At 35.8% G+C, this 25,741-nt stretch overlaps 1 protein-coding gene across 2 annotated transcripts; it reads left to right on the top strand.

Moving 5' to 3' along the window:
* Window positions 1-43: 43 nt before the first annotated feature.
* MS3_00008984 (uncharacterized protein) lies at window positions 44-25,106 on the top strand (the record flags this gene model as incomplete). 2 transcript variants are annotated; one of them, XM_035729577.2, is made up of 10 exons in its annotated part: window positions 44-301; window positions 341-454; window positions 3,108-3,358; window positions 9,259-9,391; window positions 12,143-12,332; window positions 13,697-14,288; window positions 17,794-18,067; window positions 19,823-19,979; window positions 23,080-23,736; window positions 23,843-23,911. In XM_035729577.2, the coding sequence occupies exons 1-10, from the start codon at window positions 132-134 to the stop codon at window positions 23,909-23,911; spliced, it is 2,607 nt and encodes an 868-aa protein (XP_035586386.2). In that variant the 5' UTR covers window positions 44-131. The 2 variants fall into 2 exon arrangements, with proteins under 2 accessions (XP_035586386.2, XP_051064714.1); XM_051217328.1 differs by lacking the exons at window positions 44-301; window positions 341-454; window positions 3,108-3,358; window positions 9,259-9,391 and adding exons at window positions 5,921-6,204; window positions 6,257-6,338; window positions 10,590-10,691 and having other exon boundaries at window positions 12,105-12,332; window positions 23,080-25,106.
* Between the last annotated feature and the right edge of the window lie 635 nt (window positions 25,107-25,741).

The following is a 25,741-nucleotide window of genomic DNA, read 5'->3' as shown; positions in this document are numbered from 1 at the left end:
GACGTGGCCAGCCAGAAGTTTAAACCCAACGAGTTTGTCGTTGGTAAACACTCTTCTGATAGCTTGCTTCTGTGAACGACTCAAATCATCCAGGTGACGCACTAGTCGTCTTACGGCTATTTGACCTTCAAATGCACAGTGACCTCTACAATGAACAATGCCACTGGGTCGTTGCCGCGTTTGCACGTTTGCAAGGTGCTGGCATGGCTAAGTGTTCGTTCATCCGACAGCTGAAGTTTGCTACCTGGTCATTTTGCATCTACTTCATTGTTTGCATTCTTCTCGGCGCGCCAATATTCGAGTAAGCTGGTTACATCACGTATTTTATAGTTATATTCAGACAATGGAAAGAAACTGGTTTAATGTCACTTGTGCTCACAATATGTACCAACATTCCATTCCTCATGTTTTTCGAAGGAAATCTTGATAATCTGAGATCAGTTCTTGCTCCGTCGTAAGTCACGTTTTCTACATAAATCTGTTGATGCTAAATTTCGCTACTGGTTTATGCTATAAATCCAAGTAACTCGAAATAGTTTCATGGGTTCATATCTATCTACATTAAATTATGATTGTCAGTATTACGGCTTAATTCACTTAATTTTGCGCACTTGGCTATCTTTTATTTTGAAATTTTTATTGCAATTACTGAACATGTGCTTTATGTCGTAGGATTATTTTACTAGTAGTATTTCCAAAACAAGTTTTTGGGTCAATTGACCAGTCAAACTAACTATTCTAGTTTATATACTTAGGAATAATTTAAAACTAGAACGATATATCTCGACTGTACTCTAAACTATTGTTATGTATAACTGTAGTTATTTTTACGCTATGCATATAGATATATTTTTTGTAATCTGACACGCTCTTTTAATGTTTGTCATTTTTCTATGCAAGTCACTATCAACCGACTTGGGTGTTCTTACGTTCCGTCTACCACGTCATCTACCCTTTTTGTTAGATTCTGGCAGAATACTTAACTGCTTACCTTATGTAACAAACCATATGGACAAAGCCAAAACGCAGACTCGGTTATACAGTGAAACGTATCACAGGCTATCAGATCGGTCTTACAACTCACTTTGTAGAGCTGCAGAGTAGATAGTTGTACTTGGAATTTTATTGGTGTTGTGTATTTGAACCCGTCATAAACTGTTTCAGTCACACTTTGTAAAGGACAGTAGGCTAGTTGGTCTGTCAGTCTTGGCAATGGTCGTCTCTCAGTTGATGAAACTTTCTTTTGAGAGTGTCAACATATGGAGTTTCAATCACGTGTTGAGGTAATGAATTCTATTCGTTGATGATTCGATGGGAAGATTGGTAATCTGCTGACAAGTGATTTGTTATGGACTGGCAAACGTTTTTAGAGTGCCCTCATAAATTCCCTGTTTTGGAAGACAAGGATAATGAGGGCGTACCAAATGCAAATTTATCACTAAGTGATTTGAAAACTGACCAAGTCGCCTCTGTTTCTTCTATATGACGATGGAAATAGTTCGGGTTTAGCCTCTAGCGCATTATACGGGAGCTTCGCCATTCCAGGAATAAGCTTAGTCGCCGTTCTCTGAACTTCTATAGAAAGCCCAGTCTTTTTTCAAGCAGGGACTAGCCGCTTGCATTCGGTACTCAAGTTTAGGAGGCACGAATACTGTATACAAAGTCAAAGTTTTTAGCGTCGACCTGGCTAAAGGCCCTACGTATTGACCATGGGGTTCTAAAACCTTTGGTGGCTATCGCACGGCAGTGTGCAGTAGCTTTTAAGTCCTAAGTTATTGTGTGTCTGGTCAACAGGTAGCTCAGTGTTATTCATCATGTATGTATCTGTACCTTGATGACCAACATGCATCACAATGCACTTGAAAGTGTTTATCGGCAGCTGCCAAGTTTGAGGCCATTCATATAATTTCTCCAGGTCATTTTGAAGCTCTAAGCTATCACTTTTACTCTTTATTGCCCTCCATATCTTAAAATCGTCGGCAGATAACAAAACCGATGATGATAGAAGACAACGAAAGTCATCTACATACAGGAGGAACATCATTGACCCGAAAGTTGTATCTCGAGGCACTCCATTGAGCACAGTTTCCCAGCTAGACAACTTGGAGTTCACCCGTACGCCTTGTTGACGCCCAACTAAGAAGTTCTTTTATCCACATTAATAAATCGCCTCCAATCCCAATATTACTTAACTTATATGACATTTGGTTGTGAATGACTTTGTCAAACGCCTTGCTGAAGTCAATGTGAGCTACATGTATGAGCAACTTTTGATCTTTAAGAGCGTACCGGCTTTCACGGGCTACTAACATGTTTGTGAGACGTGAATGACCTGTTCTAAAGTCGTGCTGCTCACCAGAAAGAATCCCGTCTTTGTTAAGATACTGAAACAACTTCCGAATAATCTTTTCTAAAATCTCTCGCAATTAATTCGTGGTTGGAGACTCAAACATGGCAAATTGAAATCTCTAAAGCTCTAGTTAACACCATTGACATGGTAAACACTCTTTGTTAACGTTTAGTTATTTTTATGGTTCTTCTTAAGTCCTGGATTATTGTATAATTTCTGTTTCCTGATTTCATTCCTTCTTCCACTTCACCTCGTCACGTTGACCATATAGGCTGATAAATATTTTCTCCAGGTTATAAAATGACCTACATTTACTATTGGTCTAAGGCAGTTTGGTAAGTGCAGATTTCCTGTTTTTAAGCTGGAAAACCATCTTTAATTATGTGGTCAGAGACTTTCTGGTGACTTGAAATTGTTCTCAATGGTCGAACTGCATTCATATTATTTCCACAAGATTTTAATCTTAGTTTCTTCATTCTTAGGGTGTATTCGTTTATTTTTAAATCATATTTGTTGCTTGACTTTTGCTGTTAATAATATTATCACTTCACTTCTCGTTTAATTAATGTTCACTGCACTTATGTGATGTAGAAACATTAACTAAATAAGGCTTATACTGTATTCGACTTCCAGAAATGATTGCAATCTTATTGTACTACTATCAAACCAAACGTGTATATCTTAGCTTGGAAATGTCTTTTTAACCAGTCAGTTATTTTCTTATTCTAAGAACTATATTTTTATTTGTTATTTTTAGGCTACCAGAAGAAAAGTTTGTTGCCTTCATTGGTTATGGTTGTGTTATTGGGGCTTGGTTATCAGCTGGTTTCTTAGTTTTAGATTGGGACAGACCTTGGCAAGCGTGGCCTATTCCATGCATCATTGGAGCTGTTTTGGGAACTTTCACGGGATGGGTGATCTTCAAGTTAATCTCTTATTTATCGCGATATCGAATTTCAAGTGCTTCAAGCTATGGATCGTTTTCTCAAGTCTCTTCTGATAAATATCGTTATGACTAGGTTTGGTGATATATATACAACAGGAAGTTTCTGTGATAAACACTCTAGTGTCCCTAACTGTTTCTTTTCTTACGAAAACTATCTAATTTATGTACACTTTTTGCCTAATATATATATTACTTTTTACAAATTTGTTTTATAATTATTCTAAGCCACTGTTTGGTTGAACATGGTGCGCATTCTAAAAGTCCACGAGCATGATGTCTTCACATAGTACTTCGCTTACTTGTACAGAATTGTTAGCTGTTATGAATTCATTGGTGAACATATATTTGTCATAAGGTTTCATAAACATTGGCCACAGAACTTAGTGTCGTTAAAAGCACTTTTGTGTACTTCTATAAGTTCATGTCACAGATATAGTATTATATTCTCTGAACTGGTTATTTTAATTGTTGAGCTTCAATTGTTCTCTTTAATAACATCATAAGCGAATTCCTAGAAAAGAATCGTACTGTTTAAGTTATTCGCCATTGACTGACAGCTTGTTCAGTCTAGCTACAATTGATAAAGTATTATTTATAATTGTGAGGCCATTGTTTAGTTTATTTTGGTTATCTTCTCCCCTGATGTGATCTCTACCTTAGAGTTTGTCTTTTTTTAATTAGCTGATAGATTTGGCTAGTGTTCGTTTATCTGTTGACAGTGCCTAAATCAAGTGTTAATTTTCTAAACTCTCACTGTCTTTCTTTATATATCTTTTGCTCAGTGTTTCGACACTTTCCTAGTTGAGTTCGTCTGTAAGTATCCACGTTCATTGGTATAAGTTGTAGGATGTTGTAACGCTTACCAGCTACCTAACCTTAACTTGAACAGATATAGCGGCCACTTCGTCCACTGTATTACTTATCACAGTTTGCTTCAGTTTATCCTGGGAATGGTATTTTGTTTGTCTTCCTTTGTCATTGTGTCCTTTGAATTAGATAATATTGATTGTAAAACTTTTGTGTGGTGCACCGATTTTCAGTGGCGAATAGTTACCGATTTGTGTAAGTTGGCTCCGGTGAGATTATGATTTATGGACTACCTTTGAGCGACGCTGAATTGACCTTGAGAGTGTCCACCAAATGAGAGTTATAAACTAGCGTGAGGAAATGGAATTATGATTTGCAGTTGATGGTTAAGTTTAAGAATTAGATTTAGGGTTTTCATCACGAACTCTATTTAGCCAAATGGATGAATGAATTTCGCGGCAAAATCCGAGACCTGTTATCTTATACTTGATTGGTTCGTCCATAAATTATAGTCTCACCGCTGGCTCCTCATGTTTGTATTATGTAAACACGCTAATTGTTTGAAATCTGGATTTACTACTTACAAGTTCTGTGTTGTATGAATGAAACCGCTAGTTAATATTTAGAAGACTCGTCGGATTGACGAAACTTTTTGTTTCCTAACGTGTTGTTACATTTTGTATTACGCATTATCAAGATTTATGATAACATTTAGTCAGGTTTTATGAATTTCGAGTGTGATGTGTCTGAGTCTTTAAACCGAACACAATCTAATTCACTAGTCTATTCAGTATAAGAATTTTGTAGGTTATTGGATACAATAGGTGGAATGTGGCTGGTAGTGGAATTCATGACGCACAGTTAGTCCCATTTGGGGCTCACAGTCTGGATCTACTTAAATCCTTGAGTTGATATTCACTCTGATATGAAGGTACGTCCAGTTGACGAGGTTTAAATAAAGTGAAACGCTTTCTGGATTCCACTGCCAGTCATATTCAATCTGTCCTCTATTAACTTGTTGCATAATGGCCATATCAAGACAATCCGCGCGGGTTGCACATTCGCCAACCAAGACTGATCATACACATAGTTGGTGCAGAATAATATGGTGGAAATTCCCATTTTGACATTTGGTAAATAAAAAAGGAACGAATCGAGTAAAGAATTTTCTTTTAAATTGGTTTTTCATTATGGCTCTACACTAAAATATTTATGCATGATTTACAATAATGAAATAATACTCATCGAGTAGATACGTTACATAATAATTATATAAAGACATCGATTATAAACTAACATTGAGTAATTGGAAAAAAGAGGATTATAATAATCAAACGAACTATTCGAAAACCAAGCAGTTGCTACGTTGCATGATGTATAAAAAACAAGAAGGAACTAACAAAATATTTTGATGAATGGTTAGTAATATAGTAGTTGTGTAATAATCAAGAGAAGAATGTTGAAAATAAGTAAAATACAAAAAGCGGAAGGAATACGAAAATAGTTTATCAAAGTTCTGCTACAAACACCCCTATACCAATGGCCAGGGTAGCGAGAGCGGTTGTACGTACTTATTTTGTGTTGTAACGTGTGAATTGCAGTTTAGATGGAGCAGCGTTTATATATCGATCGATTACAGTGACACGTAAAACACGTAGTGAACGACCTAGAGTCCCGATTGGTCCCGCTTCCCTGTCTAGCCCAGCCAGTTGAGTCTAGAACGTAAGTCACAGCCTCTGAGTTATGAATCATTATATTTCAGCCATACTCTATTTATATACCAAACAAACAAACCACATCGTACCATAAAATAGAAAACAACATTTACACAATATTTACCGAGTGAAATAAATAACGGCCAATAGGAAATGTTCATTTAACGTCCAAGGACATCATTAGACTTAACATGATAATGATTGGCACATTATTCCTCAGCATCCATAACATTTTGGATGCAAAGATTTGGTTTGTGAACATGTATTCCAATGGCTGCAGAAATGTGCTAAAGACGACCTGGTAAACCATACGGCGAATTTGATGGAATATGATGGATAACCTTAAAAACTTTATTCACTTCGACTTGATGACCTGTGTCCACCAAGTGAGCGAGAATAGAACTCTTAATCACTCTTATCTTTCCTTGCTCAACCAAGACAGATGATGTTCTGTTATGCGATGACGGGTTTGTCGAGCTTTACGCTCTATATAACTGGTTCCGCAGGAGCAGTTGAATCGGTAAATGCACATGGATGTGGCAAATTTAGACAAATTGTCTTTATTAACCTTTCTTATTTTAGATCGGTTTTAGAAAATAGCACGCAGTCTGGCTTCATTAAATGTTTTCTGTACCGCCTTTCTTAACCTTTGAGTCACAGTTTCCTCGGTAGCATCGTTTAGGAATTTTAATTGTAAGAACAGTCAGTCAACTCCAACGTAGGACCAGGCAAATATATGTATCGGTTCAAGTTGCCATACCTCATTAGCACAACGAAATGAGCACCAAATTCGTAGAAGTAGTTGCTTCAATGATAGTAATATATAAAAGATTGTGTATAAGGATATAGTAAATGAAGAAAGAATTAGTTGATGGGAAGAAAGACAGCAATTTTAATCTCATAGTTTAAAGGCAGACAGTGAATGTATACACCAAGGACATTGTGATCGATCGTGAGCCAAGTCACCCACACTCTCCAACAATTGGTTACGATAGTAATCTTTTTCATGTGTTTGTCAATGAATTTTGTTGGGTGTCCATTCTTACTAAGCAAATTACGAATATTAACCAATTCATCTACAATGATGCCATCCGAGCAGATCATTCCAGCACGGATGAGTCAGGATCTTTAATTTTTTTTCTGTATCCGATTTGTACAGTACTATAGAAATGAGTGTATTGTCCAACTGTAAACTTTTTATGTATCCCTCTTTTTAATGTTCCATCTGATCCTCTAGTTAGTTGGACATCTAGAAGCGATATGCTATTATTCTGTTCTTCCTTTAGTTTTAAAGTAATCGATGAATGAATATTATCAAATATATTAAGTAAATTCACCTTTTCATGTTCTTTTTCTAATACTATGAGAGTATCATCTATATAGCGACAATAAGATATTAGATGGTTAATTGTGTCCTTAATTGGTTCATTTTCTAGTAGAGGGCCCAATGGTGACCCCATGTCTACCCCATCCAATTGTCTATAGTATTCATTGTCAAATCGGAAATGGACATTCATGGTACATCTAAGAATTAACTGTTTTATTGAGGATGCGGAAATTAAAGTCTCTATGCGCTTCTCTGTTAATTCATTACAAATAAAATCCATCGTTTCAAATAGGCTCATTAGCTGCTTACAACCTACAATATTTAAAATCAACGTTATAACAGATATTGACATACTTTTAAATATAAGGGTGATTAGAGATGAATATGTGTATCATGATGTAGTGAAGATTCCGATAGAGTGAATAAGGTCATAGAAAATTTTGTTTCGGATAAATAACGTTTGAGAAGGAAAGTTTCAGAACATTGAAATAACAACTAGAACTCATGGAGTTAGTTGTATAATGAAGCAATTGAAAACAGATTAATGGTAGTAAAGAAAGATCTGAATTGAAATCAGTCAGTTATGAATTGAAGAAAAATAACAATAATTTAATCAAACTTCAGAAAGAGTTGAAATAATGAATGACGTAATCAGTAAAAAAGGGGTGTAATGTTACCAGGGCAAAGAAAGATTTATTACTACCTCGTTTTAGATACATCGGAATCTTCGCTACATCATGATACACATATTCATCTCTAATCACCCTCGTATTTATAAGTATGTCGATATCTGTAATAACGTTGGTTATAAAATATTATCGACTGTAGGCAGTTGATTCGAACCTAACGAAACATAATGAATTCATATTATTCTGCATCAATCTTCGTTCTTACTCTTTTCAAGACTAATCAACTTTCAGTCCAAACTATCAACAACTGGGTAAGCCAATGAATTTCACATTGAATTAGGTTACTGAATATTGTTTAGCTATAAATAATTGTATAGAATGTGGTATGCTACTTCTAGGAGATTGTTTTCAACAGTGATGTAGATTTTCACACAGTTTTAACTTGTATTGCTCATACTTTCACATGTAAATTTAGTAGTATAACAATTTTTGTAGTTTCAATTCCCCTTTTTTGTATACTGATTCGAAGGATTCTATGGTTGTAGACGTCCTATATCCAATTTATTTTTAAAGTAATAAGTTCCTTTTATAAAATTGGATAGTGTAATAAGAAGACGAATATTATTAGAACTATGTACTATATTAGCTTAATACATTTCGAACAATCTGATCATATGTATACTTGTTAAGAACATTAATATATATAAAAATAAATGGACAAATAGGCACATCTAAGGTAAGAGTAAGCAAAGATAATAAAGGAAACAATGTGAAACTCATCACGTTGGATGACAAACTAGTATTAACAGGGTAGGTTTAAGGTGATGACAAACTGTTTTTTGAATACAAGATTTTAATCGCTGGGAAATTTCTGTCATATTTGATGTGTGAGAGTGAAACTAAAGGACGACTGATTGTTGAACATGGACAAATAGCCACATCCTACAGAGTGTTACATGTGTGATTTCTAATCTTGACTTACTGAGTGTGACTGCTCATAATTGTTAATCTGATCCTTTATTTTGGGTCGTGAATCTTGTTTCTGATATAACGTGATTAGCCTTATAAAAGTATTATTGTAATATACATGTAGAGGGAGGAATATATTGTAAACCTTACGTTATATCAATAATAAAACACAGATGTACGGGAGAATATTCTTTTCAATTATAACAATTTCTCTTCAGGTTCTACAATTACTTATCCAAATTAATAGTCCAAAATTTTAGTTATTTATTTGATCAGATAAACAATGATACAGGGGGAGCACCAAACAGACATGCACCATATAAATTACCCGATCTATGTGGGGGTTGGAATACTACATGGGTGCTCAAACCTAAGCAGGTGGTTTTCTTAGGTGCCACACCCGGAGCTTCCGACCTAAAGGTCTAATCCACATGGTAGTGTCGTAACGTCAGGAAATGCAGTCCCCATGGTAACCGGTGACCAACTATTGGTTCATACGCCACTCTTTCCCTCAGGATCCTGTATCCCATGTGCACCATCGGTTTGGAATCAGGGTTTGCCAACTCTCCTAAGTGAATCCTCCGTATCCACCAACCCGGTTCAAGTACTGAACATTCGGTTTTCGTCCTCTCAATTTCGTAAACAACAGTAATGCTGCGAGAAGGCAGCGAGTAGGACTTTCCTGACAGCGTCTGTATACGCGTGGCCATGTAAAGGCATTCGATGCTCCTTTGTGACAATATTTATGTGTTCAAATAAATAATTGTAGAACTTGAAGAGAATTTTATTGAAAAGAATATTCTTCGTTCACATATCTATGGTTTTCAATTCATCATAGGGCGTTTGAATTTTCGTATGGCCAAGTCTTCATTAAACCTTAATATTTTCCCTTTACTACTTGTATTACACCAAAAAAGCCGTGTTAAGATCAATCTTATTATCTATTTCAACTTTATGTTTGGTAATAGAGGATTTTGGATGTTTATTGTCTACACTTGTAAGGTCATTTGATTTTAATTGTTTTTGAAATCATATAGATACATAATCAGACACACTAATTTGAAGATCACGATTATCCTTCCCTATATACGTGTGGCCACGCACATATTTAAATTGGTAAACAGAGTAGAATGTGACGCAATCGTTTCCATACCTTTTAGGTTTTTGGTGATGGATGGACCTTGTTTTTTCTTTGATAATAACGTTTTCTGTGTAGTACGTTTTGTTAGTAACTGTTTTGACCCTTTAGTTCACTTGATATTGTTTTACTTGAATCTTCCCATTGATGTTTTAGGACTGAAATTGATCAGTCTCTTATTGGCATATGTGCATACTGTGCGTATGCCTCGATATTGCCTTAATTTACAAACATTATAAGCAAAGATGGATAGTGGCTAGCAGTGGAATCCAGGACGCGCGTTTCGTCCTGTTTGGGACTCGTCAGCTGGATGTACCTGCATCTCAGAGTTGATGTTCACTCTGGGACTCGAACTCAGTGCCGTTCGCTTCAAACGCCATCGCGTTATCCACTTAGCTACTGAGTCCTGGATTCCACTGCTAGCCACTATCCATCTTTGCTTATAATGTTTTAACCCATTGTTTGAATAAAAGGCTATTTTATTCACCTATGAACGGTAAGGCGATGTAGACAGGCTTTTTTTATATCCTAAATATAATAGGTTTCACTATACCTTTCCATAGATTTAGGAATTTTAAAGGATAACCATTTTCCGTTTATGTTTTGTTTAATAACGTTTCTTCGTCATCAATAAAGTCTTTTGTACAAATACGATCAATCCTGTTAGATAGTCCCCTTACCAAACCCCGTTTGTATTGAACTTTGTAGTAACCACAACACAAAGAAGGTACGGGCCTGTCCAAGTTAACTTTCAAAAAATCAATCGTTTGGTTGAACCATCTTCTCTTCTACTTATAAGTATATCTATGGTAAGTAGTTGGTCATTTTTCTCCTTATGTGGTTTTCAAGAGGGTTAAGTTTATTCAATTGACAATTCATATCCTCCGGCCTTTCATACATAACCAAGATGTTATCTCTATATCTCTTTTAAAAGGACATGTTTTCGATTAGGTATTCAGCTAGATTTTTATCATGTACCATGAACATGTTATTTAATATTGGTTCTAATGAACTATTGATAGCGATCCCATCGATTAGGCGAAAGTATTTACATTCAACTATGAAATGGACTTCGTCATTGCATAATATTAATAAATCTTAAAGAATTTTTAAAGGAAAGATTGTAAGAATACATTGGAAATTTCATGTAGACTAATTATCAAGTGGGTTGTTTTCAGACTTGTTATGTCATTTTTTTCGCCGAACTGGACTAATTGCTTAACAGGTTTCATAATTTAAATCACGAATTATTCTTAGTTGGAATACCACTGAAAACATGAAATCATTGAATAGCTTTCTCAACCTGGTATGATACTCTTCAGCAGAACGCATACAATACTTCGCAGTGGGGAATCAAACCTAGGACTAATCTCATGTGTTAACTCGTAACCCTGGGACCACTAGGTTGGCATCCTATGGTTTATATGTCTAGCTCGTATCGATACACCTCCATCCACTATCTGTGATGAATAACTATCTCATACCTGTTATAGTTAGAGTTTTGATGCCGGCTCAGTTATTTATTTATTTATTTTAACACATAGATATTGGTACAAGGAGGCACCAAATACATATTCGTCACATATATCTCATTTGATATGTATGAGGGCTGTGATACTTCCCGGGTGCCCAAACCGAAGCAGGCGGTTTTCTTAGGGGCCACACCCAGAGCCTTCGACCTGAAGTTCTGATCCATAAAGCAGTAGAGCGATGTAAAGAGATGCAGTCCTATGTTAGCCGGTGACCAACGATTGGTTCATACGCCATTTATTTCTTCAGGAGACTAGAGCCCATGTGCGCCATTGGTTTGGAATCAGGGTTTTCCAACTCCCCTAGGTGGACTCTTCATGTCTATCAACCCGGTTAAATCACCAGACATTCGCTCTTCGTCCTCTCAATTTCGTGAATAACACCCCCACCATGAGAAGGCAGTGAGTAGGACTTCCCTGGCAGAGGCTATATACACGTGTCCATGTGAGAGCATTTGGAGAGGGAGAGCGAACTCTCCTCACTCTCGGCCGTACCAGGGCATTTGGGGGCTCAGTGGTTCGAAGGTTAGACGTTTTCTTACACGTAAGATCAAAAGTTTTTGGTTCGATTTCCCGTTACAAAGTTGTGCATGCACACTGTTGAAAAGTTTACGGTTTCTATAAATCTCCGAAGATTAATTTATCAATCATTTTATTCTTACCTTCTACTTATCTACTATTTTGTTATTTTGTAGTGGTATATATATATGTACACAATATGTCATCCAATAGTTTAAATGAACTCATTCATAATCTGCTCATATTCATCTTAGAATATAATTGGATATATAATTTTCAATGGATTGGTGATTTATGTAAGATTAATAAAGATTCTTCTAATTTATGTATATCATCTATTATTGAAAGTTTACCAACATCTTGGAAAAATGTATTAAAGAGTGCAAGTCTTCAAGAATTACAAGTAAGTTGATTAGAAAAAGAAATGTTGATAATAATTAAATGAAGAGAATAATTTGTTAAAGTTTAACATTGTTGTTGTTGTTGCTGTAATATTCACGCTGACTGATTGCTAAATAGTAGTAATGATCAGTGTTATACTTGTCTAACCTTTATCCATTGATCGAATATTATCAATTTAGTTGCTTTGTGTTGAGCATTAAGAGTAAAAGATATTCGTAAACTACTAGGATTTGATCACAGATGCCTTACAAATATTGTTCGCATCTGCTGGGATCACCGGGTAAGCAATAGTGAGGTTAGACGTAGGGGATTAGGGAATGATGGTAAGTCAGTTAATGAGTTAGTGAATCTTCATCGACTGAGATGGTTGGGCCATGTGTTACGTATGACCAACCACCGATTACCACGATGTGCAATGCTGACTAGTGTTGGGGATAGTTAGAAGAAATTTAAGGGCGGACAAACCAAAATGTGACATCAGTCGTTGAAGTCACTAACTTCTAATCTGAGCCATGTTAGTAGATGCAGACAACTTAGTTGGGTTCTGCGTGACTATCGTAACCAATGGTTGGATTATGTGGGTGACATGGCTGAGAATCGATCACAATGTCGTTGGCGTATACCCTCACTGTCTGCCCTTGAACTATGAGATCAAAATTACTTTATATCTTTCTTTCTACGAACCAGTCCTTTTTTCCTGTATTATATTCTTACATACAACCGTTCTTTTATATATTACTACCATTCCAGCAACTGCTGGAACAAGTACACGAGTGGGGACAAACGAATGTAGTTAAGTACAAAATTACAGAATATTTCAATAAGATCTGAGAACCATATAGTCAATGAGCAATGATGGATAATGGTTAGCAGTGGAATCCAGGACGCGCGTTTCGTCCTATTTGGGACTCGTCAGCCGGATGTACCTGCATCTCAGAGTTGATGTTCGTCTCAAATTTGTCTGTTTCTTTTGCAAGTATCAGTCCATTGTCTCAGATTTAATGGTTCATGCATTTTCATACCAATTGCGTCCCGTCTCCTTCCTTTCCTTATCGATCTTCTACTGAAATACATTCTATGCCTGATTACCGTTTTATACTAATTATGTGGATATAAGTAACCCATATCCCACAACTACTTCTATGAATTTGTTGTTCATCTTGTTGTGCTAATGAGATATAGCAACTTAGACTGATACATATATATGCCTAGTCCTACGTTGTAATTGACTGACTAAACCGCAATCGTAAACATTAACCAATACAAAAATGAATGATCATCAAGTATCTTATTTACTTTGTCTACTAATCACTATATTATCAATAAAATCATATATGGTCCCCATTTACATCTTTATCATTTTAGATGTTTGTTTTGGGTACTTCAAATTTATCCCATTGGCCTAATAGTCTTATAAATTTATCTAATCAATGTCGTCAATTCACAAGATTATTATTTCAATATATGATATTCAAATCAAATAAACAATTTCCTTGTTGTTATTTCAATTCTAATAGTATATGTACAGATTTAATAACATGTATACAAATGAATAATATAGAAAAGAATTATCTATTAAAATTATCCAAAAAGAAATCATATGAACTTAAACAAATATCAATACTTATTCAAACAATCTTATTATCAGTTGTGAATAGTACTACTACGACGACGACTACTACTGCGACGACAACGACGACGACTACTGCGACGACAACGACGACGACTACTGCGACGACAACGACGACGACGACTACTACTACGACGACGACAACAACGACGACGACAACAACGACGACTACCACTAATAGTAATAATAATAACAATGAAGTTGTTAGTTCTTCACAAGATATATTCCACTTTAATGAATTTCTACTGAATAATGAACATATTAGTGATCATTTTCAAAATATTCCTTTAATCAGTAATGAATTGATAGAAAATAGTATTATGAAAGGTTAGTGAAATGTTCATTATTGTTATTTATGATTAATTCAATTCCCCACTTCGACAAATTGTTGTGAGTTTATGTCCGACTTTTTACCATGTGATTTATCCACTAATCAAAATACGACTTATACAATCTTAACATTGTGCCAAACCAATGACGTTCGAGTGGTGTGAGCTGTCTAGCGTCCTTATTGGTTCTATCTTCGCCTAGCCCGTCCAGTTGAGCCCAGAACACCAAATACCAGCTCCCAGTATGCGAATCGAATCATTTATTTCAGACATACCGAGTTTATATATCAACTAAACAGACCTCAACGTACCATAAAATAGGAAATAACATTTGTACACAATAAAGTCAAAAAGTGGCTGTGAACGTGGGAGGCAGTAGTCAATAAACTGAACATAGCTTAAGAACCGTAAATCGTACAATAATAAGTTATAGGTCAAAATATAGCTTATAATAAGAGGAATATAGATATACATGATCTAGTTACTGGATATTTATACCATAAGAATGTATAGATAATATTGATCAATTAATATGTCTCAGAAGTTACTCGTGATTTAATCTTCGCTTGGACATAACACAAATTAGTGATGTTGTTTAGAAGTTAACGCTGATGTTATTATTATTAATAATGGTTTTATTCAATAGTATATTTTTGGTACAATATGGAATTCTGAGCACAAAGTATTCCAACAAGTTTCCTTTTCTTATTTTTTGATCGATCATGATCACCAGTTAAATGTTAGCAGTTCAGGAATCGACATCTGATTAATGTATATTCTTTCGACGATGGATACGGAGAAGTTTATTTAGGAGAGTTGTAAAACCTTGATTTCAAACCAATGGTTTACATGGGCTTATTGTTGGTTATCGGCTACCATAGGACTGAATCTCCTTACATTGCTCCACTGCCATGTGGATTAGACCTTTAAATCAAAGGCTTGAACTGTGGCCATATAAAAAAACCACCTGGTTCGATTTGGGCATCTGTGTAGTATCCCAACCCTCACATAAATCGAATGATTTATGTGGTGCATATCTATCTGGTGCCTTCTTGTACCAATGTTTATGTGTTTAAATAAATAATAAAAATTGAATTGAGCATCTGTCATTAACCGACATAATGAATGGGTTAAGTTAAATAATCCCTTCTACTTAAAATGTGATTACATGTTGCAGACAATTTAAAAAGTAACCAATTACACATACTACATAATTCCAGTCAATTCAGTACACTTGTTCACTAATAATAAGCTATAAAAGTTTTGTTTTGTTTAAGATGTTTAAGACCATTGTTCAGTTAGAGAACAATGAATTTTGGTGGAGTTTTGTTCTCTGAGCTGGATGGTTTGGTCGTGGAGCTTTCATCGTTCTTCTGAACGACACCATCAGCACAAACTTCAGATAGAAGTGAAGTGTTCGAATTTCTCCATATGTGTTTCACAGCTTGTTCTGTACACCTCGATGTTGATTGGTTCTTGTTGACCTTAAATTTATCATTGTTTACTTCTTTGTTTTGGTTGTGTCTCCCATTGGTTTGATTTTTGTTCCTATATTTATGCATGATTTTCCTGATTGGTTGATAAATTGAATTGATTTCAATATGTTTGTTGATTGCTGATTGACCTGAGTGCCAAGCTTCTAAAAATTCTCTGGTGTTTTTGGAGTTTCCTCTGTCTAAGATCTCTACATTTTTCCAATCGAATGAGTGTCCGTAGTTATCCACGTGTATTGATATAAGTGAAGAGATATCATGGCGTTTGACTGCTAATTGATGTTCATGTAGGCGTAGGTGGAGGGGGCGTCCGCTTTGTCCGATGTAGTGTTTGTCGCAGTTGGTACAATTTATTTTGTAGATGATGTTTGATTTGTTTTCCTTTGTTATTTCATCCTTTGGTTTGCATAGGATTGATTGTAGTGATTTTGTTGGTTTGTGTGCCACACCTATCCCGAAGGTTTTCAGCTGTCTCGTTGCGGTTTCTGATATTCCTTGTATGTACGGTAGAGTGATCCTTTTGTTGATTTTTGTGCTTGATTTGGGTTTTGATGCTGTGTGCCGTTGGTGCTTTTTGATGAAGTTGATTGGGTAGCCGTTCTTTTGAAATATGTCCTTCAGGTATTTCTCTTCATTTTTTCGTGCTGCCAGTGTGCTGCAGTGTGTCCTCGCCCTCTTGAACAATGTGTGTACGCAGTTGATTTTGTGAGCTCTTGGGTTGTTGCTGTTGTAGTTGAGAATTTGATCTGTATGGGTCGGTTTCCTATATACTTGAGTTTCCAGTTTTCCTGTATCAGTTCTAGTGATCAATATATCCAAGAATGCTAGTTGGTTGTTTGACTCCTGTTCCATTGTAAACTTGATGTCGTTGAAAACGTTGTTGATTAGTTTGTATGTGTTTACCAGTTCATTCTTTTTGACGATGACGAAGGTGTCGTCTACGTAGCGAATCCAAATTTTTGGCTTGATCACTGGTAATATCGTGGCTTCTAGTCTTTGCATCACTGCTTCTGCGATCAGTCCTGATATTGGTGATCCCATTGGTGTCCCTTTTGTTTGTTCGTAGATTTTGTTGTTGAATTGAAAATATGTTGTTAGGCATAAATCGATGAGTTCCTGTAGACTTTGAATTTGAAGCTTCGTGTATTTGGTGAGATTTGTGTCGTTGTTGAGTAGCAGGGATATAGTTTCTTTTGCTAACTGTGGTTCAATTGAAGTGAACAGTGCTGTTACGTCGAAGGATATCATGAGTTCGTCGTTGTTGATTTGAATATCTTTAATTTGGTAAACAATGATAAATTTAAGGTCAACAAGAACCAATCACCATCGAGATGTACAGAACAAGCTGTGAAACACATATGGAGAAATTCGAACACTTCACTTCTATCTGAAGTTTGTGCTGATGATGTCGTTCAGAAGAATGATGAAAGCTCCACGACCAAACCATCCAGCTCAGAGAACAAAACTCCACCAAAATCATCCACCTGAGCTACAAATATTCTCCACCATCTCAACAATGAATTGTTTGAAAGATAAAAAAAGCTGACATCTACTTGTTTCACTGAATACCTATTCCAAAGAACCTATGTTTTAAAGGATAACAAAGTCTTCGTAGTATGGTTAAACACCTTTTACTTGGTATAGGATACGACGTTGATAAGATGAGCTTATTCATAATCAACACAATTATATAATATTGATAGTCACAGTGGCTACAGGAGGATAAAACCATGTCCTTTTCTAAAGTCCTAAATCCAGCACTACTGATTAACCATTCCTACATTTATTTATCCAGAGTTAGAATTAAAAATTTGGAGTTCGGCTCAGGATTGAAGGCTAGCAATTAAGGGTTTGTTTGATTTACGTGTTATATATAATCTAAACAGCAAGAATTTAGCATCCGATATGTTTTACATTATCAAATATACTTTATATTTGTAGATAATGACTTGTTATTATCTTATGGTTCGATGATTTATACTTTCACCTTTATGATTTACTGTTTTCCAGATGGAAATTCAAGCATCCCACTTAAGATTGTTGATATTGGTTCTGGATTAGGCTATTTATCTAATTATATTGGTTATCATCTAATACTTAAATATGGGGATTTATTTACAGAACCTCAAATTATTGCAGTTGAATGTGATGAGGGTTTACATCTTAAAGCTTTGACGAATTTAAGTCAGTATAATTCAATATTTCAAGTGAAATCTTTAACTTCAGTTGTGAAACGATTACTATTTCGTGTTGAATCGACGAATTTAGATTTGTTACAAACAAGGTTTGTTAATTTTTGTAAATTAGTTTAACTCTTTTAAACTACTTATAATTAATTCAATAGTATGCTATGACGTTAAAATAATCCTTAGATGAATAGCATTTAATCTAACTCGTCATAGAAAGGAATGTATTGGTAAGTTGAATAGTCGGTAGCAGAGGAATTCGAACTCACGGTTTCTTCTTTTCGTCAACCTTCAGCTGGATCTACTGGACCTAACATTCGAGTGATAATTTGACCTGAATTCACTATGTTTTGCTTCAAACACTATCTCGTTGTCCATCTAGCTACTGAATTCAGCCCACAATCATGAAGCAATCCATTCAAGACGTATATATAGTCATGAAGACTGATCATTTGAGGTTTGTGACATTAAAGACATGAAAATATAGAGCCGTATAAATATTAGTATTGATTGTCTGGTGTTCCATGTCAGTGATTCTGTGCTGAAAGCGATAAATTCTAGGTTCCAGTCTTTTTCTACTTATTTAACTTATCATAAAGAATCAAGCACACTTCATAGAATCCACTGTTCTAACCCCTGTCAGATATAAGCACTTTTGTACTCGGTTTTTAAGTTAGTTTCACTCATAATTCATTGTTTTTCATGTTAATCACTTCCAGGATTTCTGAACTTAAGTATTTTCATTAAGATATTGAAATTGTTTCTTCTTAAGCTGATTATCTTGTTCTTTTAATTTTTTGTTACCTTTTCTGGTAAATATCATTATTGTACTAAATTATCATTCATCGAATGAGCAGTGATGTAGTCGATTTGAATCCAAACTGAGTGCCCATATGATCTAACTGTACTACTAATTAAATATATAAATTAAGCGGTTTAGGAGTTGTGGAGAATGTCAAGTTTTTTTATTTATTGAGATTATGAACCGATTGATGTTAGACCACCATTAAAAACCTACTTACTGCCTTCTCGCAGCATTACTGTTGTTTACGAAATTGAGAGGACAAAAATCGAATGTCAGGCGCTTTAACGAGGTTAGTGGATATGGAGGATTCACCTAGGGGAGTTGGAAAACCACATGGGCCCCAGTATCCTGAAGGAACAAATGGAGCGTGCACCTATTGTTGGTCACAGACTATCATGGGACTGGATCTCCTGACGTTGTTACACTGCCTTGTGGATCAAACCTTTAGGTTGAAGGTTCTGGGTGTGGCTCCCTAATGAAACTACCTGGTTCAGTTTGGGCATACTGGTAGTATCACAGCCCACACACAAATCAAGTGACTTATGTGGCGCATATGTATTCGTTGCCCCTTTGTACCAATATTTATGTAATCAAATAAAAATTTTTTATCCTTAAGCATTCAATATTACAGTTTACCATTTATCTAACAAATATGATTGTAAGCTAATGTTCCAATTATTCTCTTTAAATTTGAACTGTTTAATCTGATATTACTCTCCATAAAGGCTGTGGAACACACAAAATGTCACTACTATTTAATAAACAACTAATACATCTTCACAATCTTTCTAATTAGCGTTTTTGTAGCGACTTAGTTTTCTAAGGGATGAGGTCATTAACCCCATGTTCAACCCTCCTCCTTTATCTCGGTTGGGGACTGGTAGTAGCCTCAGAGGGTCTCCAGGCGGAGTTTCTTCACAATATGATCCATTTGAATTCAATTTCAATGAATTGATTCAATTAATTATTGTAAATTTTTCGAAATCTTCCAATTCTATACGAATATTTCATTTATCATCTAAATAGGTATATTCTCCTTTTTTTCCAGACTTTATCAATTCACTTCTGGTTATAATTACTTATTACTTGGTTTACATTGTTGTGGAGATTTAAGTCAATCTATGATTGAATTATTTCATCAAGATTGTTCAGCAAAAATTCTACTATTAGTCGGTTGTTGTTATCATAAAATGACAGTGGAAAAGGTAAGGATTTTAATTAGTCGATCATTCATTCATTAGTCGATCTATGCTAGACTACCGTTGAAAACCTGGAAGTACTGTACAGCCGTTTCGTCCTAGTATGGGACTGCTCAATAGTGCGCATCCATGGTTGCACATACAGGACTCGAACTCAGGACCTTCGGCCTCGTGCGGGATTATAGATGCGCACTGTTGAGTAGTCTAATCCTAGGACAAAATGGCTGTAAAGTGCTTTCAGGTTTTCGATGGTAGTCTAGTTTAGATCGACTCATGAACTCAACTATTACAATTACTCCAATCCCTACAGAAGCCTTATTCTAATAATACTGTTGGGTTATTTTCGATATTACATTGAAACTCTTTAACAGATTTATAAGTTAGGTAAAATGTGTTATCGAAAATATGAAATTTAGATTTTACTTTCTTCCAGAATAGAAAGTTTGTGTTGATTACTTAGTTTTAATTGGTTTGGTTGTAAGTCATTAAAAACAAGTGAGAGGATTAAAGGTTTGTTTCCTGCTAGTTGTGGACTTCTCAAAAGCACTCACCTACAGCCATTTTAAGTATCGAACTTAAGACCGTTACTTACTTTTAGATAACTCAGTTGTTATTAAACTATTCATATTTCCAACTTTAATCATTTCAAAAACTCTTATTCTATTAATAAACATTTTCTCATTGACGAGTTTTTTTTTGAAAAACTATAATACCGGTGACGTCCAACGTCGATCAGGGATGTTTACTGTGAAATATTCTGTATTTACTAGATTTGAAAATGTAAGCAATTAGTTACCAATACGTTCATCTGAACGTGATGTACTCTTTGTGCAACCTGACAGTTCTGACTTAAACGTCTAGCAGAGTAATTCGTTTATTTATTTATTTAAACACATAAACATTGGTACAAGGAGGCACCGAATATATATATTTTTCTGGTTAGCGTTTTTTTAGCGAGTTAGTTTTCTACGGGATTGGGACGCTAACCTCATGCTCAATCCACCTCCTTTATCCGGGCTTGGGACCGGCATTAGCCCCCGGAGGGACTCCAGGCGAAGTTACCGAATATATATACACCACATAAATTATTCGATTTATGTGAGGGTTGGGATGTTACTTTGGTGCCTAAACCGAAGCAGGTGGTTTTCTTAGGGGCCACATCCGGAGCTTTCGAGCCAAAGGTCTGATCCACAAGGCAGTGGAGCAACGTAAGGAGATGCAGTGCGATGGTAACCGGTGACCAACAGTTGGTTCATATGCCGTTCTTCTCCTCAGGATACTGGATCCCATGTGCACTAGTGTTTTGAAATCAGGGTTTTCCAACTCCCCTAGGTGGATCCTCCGTATCCACAAACCCGGTTAAAGTGCCAAACATTCGGTTTTCGTCCTCTCAATTTCGTAAACAACAGTAATGCTGCGAGAAGGCAGTGAGTAGGATTTCTATGGGAGTGGTTTTATGTACATGGCTATGTGAGAGCATTTGGAGAGAGAGAGAGCTGACTTTCCTCACTCTCGGCCATACCAGGGCATTTGGGTCAGTCACTGGTTTACACTGAATTGGAGTTTTAAAATCAGATTAAAACATCTGGTTTTATTTGGATGCATTCTTAAATATTCGGAGTACTAACTCGGTGTGTTTTTTAATCGTGTTATCTCTACATGGCTTTTGTTATCATTTAACCTCAACACAAGATCTGTTGAGTTTTAGCCCAAATGGTACAGCAGAGAGTGGGGAAAGTCAGCTCTCTCTCTCCAAATGCTCTCACATGGCCATATGCATAAAACCACTCCCATAGAAATCCTACTCACTGCCTAAGGAAACCACCTGCTTCAGTTTGTGCACCCGGGTAGTATCACAGCCCTCATACATATCAAATGAGATCTGTATGGCGCATATGTATTTGGTGCCTCCTTGTACCAATATCTATGTGTTAAAATAAAATAAATGATAATTAATGATTCAACCACTTGAATACGATCCGCTTAGTTCCAACCTGATAACTCGATCTATCATACTCAATCTAGGCAGCGTTATAGTATCGATTCTTCTTAAATGAAATGTTTATGTGAAAAGCTGATTGTATAATTTAATATTTGGCAAATATGTTGTCAATCAAATTTTCTCAATTTTGTGGGTTTTATTCTGTCACTTACTTACTTTCGCCTGTTACTCCTTATGGGGCATAGGCCACCGACCGGCATCCTCCAACCCATTCTGTCTTGGGCCTTCCCTTCTAGTTCTATCCAATCTTTGTTCATTCTTTTCATGTCTTTCTCCACTTCTTGGTGTAATGTGTTTCTTGGTCGTCCATTGGCCTTGAAGATTCCATGTGAGGGCTTGCCTTGTGACTCAGTTGGGTGATTTCCTCAATGTATGTCCTATCCACACCCAGCGCGTATTCCTGATCTCTCCGTTCACTGGAATCTGGTTTCTTCTCTCGCACAGTAGGTTGTTGCTGATAGTGTCTGGCCAATAGTTCCGAAGTATTTTGCGTAGGCAACTGTTAATAAACACGTGTATCTTTTAGATGATGGCTTGACATTTGTATTGAAAATTCTAGTTTTGGTGTTGGTTGACAATTGTTTTGAGTTCCAGATGTTCTTCAATTGTGGATATGTTACTCTTGCTTTGCCGATTCTGTTTCTTATAGATTTTTAGCTAATCAATTGTGATAAGTTTGACATAGAATATGTAAGTATATTAGAATAAAACCATTTTTTCCTTTCATTCTATCAGTTCAACGCATAATTGTTTTGATTGAGATCATGAACCGATTGATGTTAGACCATCATTGAAAACGTGGAAGCACTGGACGGCCGTTTCGTCCTATTGTGGGACTCCTCAAGAGTGCCCATCCGCCGCCTCTCCCCATGCAAGATTCGAACCTAGGACCTACTGGTCCCGCGAGCGGGATCGTGGATGCGCACTGTTGAGGAGTCCCACAATAGGACGAAACGGCCGTCCAGTGCTTCCAGGTTTTCAATGGTGGTCTCAATTAAAACTTAACAATTTCCACTTCCCCTATACTGATAATTGTTTTCATTTGGAATGTATTTCTTATTGAAGTTTTTGTTGTTGTTGTTGTTTTAATTTCTATTTATTTAGTTTCCTACGAGTGATTACTTACGTAAAGCGATGTTAAATTGTGATATGAACTTTATTGAAAAATGTATTACACCAGCTACACTACGTTTAGCCTGTCAACATTCACCTTTAACATGGTTAAATTGGACAGAATTAGATGCTAATAAACATCGTATACGTGTATTGGCTCGTATAATTTTAGATTTGATATTGATCAAGTATAACAACTTGTCTATGGTATTTGAACGATATAAACGACTTGATCTAGTGACACAATGTGATGCAATAAAGAAATTATTAGCTACTAATTATCATGAAAATGATGCGAATGATAATCCTCGATCACTTCACTTCAATGATGTGTATCCACATATTATCAACTTTTGGCAAAAGTACTTAGCAGATATTCTATGTTCCAATCAGTCGACTAATAGTGACTTATGTTTCACGGAATATCGTGACTATTTTGAACAGATATGGAATCTGATACCAGGTCTATTAGCTTTACAGCAATTATTTCAACCATTACTTGAGACAATTGTACTGTTTGATCGTTTATGGTATCTTAGAGAATATGGCAACATAAATGGAAAATATGATCAAGATGATCCTTATCAATATTCTGGTTATATACGTATTTTTGACCCAGTTTTATCACCACGTTGTATGGCATTGTTAGTGTGTAAAAAATAGGAGAATGTATGGAGATTTATGATGTCCTGTAAGGTGACTTATTTTATATTACCTTTTATAAAGTATATTATTTATAATTTATCATTGATAGCTTTCTAACATTTGTGAAATGATGCATTTAGCTGTCGGTCAATCAGAGAAATGTTTGCATATCAAGTAATCAGTTTTAAGATGGAATTGATTGAAGTTAGTACAGTCATGTAGTACGTTAGATAGCAGCAGCTCACTGATCTAGAGGATAAGTGTTCGTGTGTATAACTAAAGGTGATTGGTTTGATTCACGGATATAAGGGTTGTGGATACTCACTTTTGAGCAGTTCCATAGTAGGATGAAACGTTTGTCTAGTGCTTCCAGGTTTTGAAACATGCTTCATGCTTGATTATAAGTAAATTGGAACGGTAAAAGTATGGTATATTGACGAGTTAATCACGATCAAGAATGACACTTTTCATATGCAACGTAGAATCTAGCACATATCTATTCCCAATCATCTTGGTTACAAGATATAAAAAAATAGAGAGAGAAACTTATCAAAACAAATCCCACGTAGTATATGTGGTTATGGTATCAATGGTAGTGGCAAAGATTTAGAATAAACATTATTGTTCAAGAAGAGAGGATGAATTCACTGAGTAAGAAATATAAGGTCATTTCTAAACTTTGGATCCAAGTTGAAATTAAGAGTGAATGTATGTATTTCATTCCAATCGATTGTGTATCATATTTATCCAACCATTTATTAAAGTAATCTTAAAAGCTTAAGTCATGTTGTTTGCGTCAACCAACACAACTGCTGTTGTTTGTAGAATACACTTTCTACGCCTTATCAAGACTTCTTGATCGAGTTAGCTGAGTCGAAGACAACCGACCAGAATAGTCTATTGAGTCTCTGAATCCTGAGTCTTCATTCCGTTCCGAATAAGTCGAATCAGTAATATCCTCAAGGTTAACGAACCTAACACATACACTAATATCCTATTTTTCCAGATTACTCTTACACCAACCCACAGCGTATACCGATATAGGTGGTGGTCAAGTATAAGTAATATATGTCCATGGCACCTCAGTTGATGATCACTGACTACTGTATCAAACGATTTACCATCTTAGTCTAGTGGTCTCCAACTTACTTCAAGATTCCCATCAAGCGCAAGACATAACTGACCACTTAAAATCTAGAGATACTATCGACAAAGTGAATTGAATTAGTGTGAGTAAATTTCTCTTTTCTACTATAGTCACAGTACTAGATTCACTACTGAGTAAGAAATCAGTGTTACTTGAACATCGAGATCAATATAATTGTAAATATTATAAATATGGAGTTAAGGCCATTTGAACCTCTGTATAAAAGGTAAAAAAAAGTCTTTGGCTTATAACAATGCGAATGATCACCTCATTATTTACGACTATATGGAAATTGTCAAAAATACCATTGACGTTAATCGGCCGATTATTACACAATATCCTGTACACATTAAGTGATAAGTCGTCTAAGTGAACGTATGAATCGGTTTCCTAAGTTCTAATAATCTCAGACTAAATCTACACGACGATTTGCAAATGAGAGAAGACGCAAAGTGTGGAAAAGAGAAGCTTTACTTCTAGCTTGGTCCATGTACAGAACATCGAAGATATTTATGGTATTTCAGATAGTCTTGAGCTTCTAAAAGTTTGTCGAACTATACTGAACATAGCTGCATGATAGGTAATCATAAATAGGACACGTAACTCTTCCTTATCTTAGATATTTCTGTGAAACGTCTGTATAACACTGACTGGATAAAATGTTTCTCAGTGTTTTCATCGCCGTTCTGAAATACTTTTGATCTCCCGAAACATCTTTCTTTGATGAGACTATAATTTATGGACGAACCAATCAGGTATAAGATAACAAGTCTCGGATTTTGGCGCGAAATTCATTCATCCATTTGACTAAATAAAGTCTTGGCATTATAACTGATGTCAGTTTGTGAGGAAATCCCTAAA

This window comes from Schistosoma haematobium, chromosome 5, assembly GCF_000699445.3.
Source record: "Schistosoma haematobium chromosome 5, whole genome shotgun sequence".
NCBI lineage: Eukaryota > Metazoa > Platyhelminthes > Trematoda > Strigeidida > Schistosomatidae > Schistosoma > Schistosoma haematobium.
This window is presented reverse-complemented; position numbering and strand designations above follow the sequence as displayed.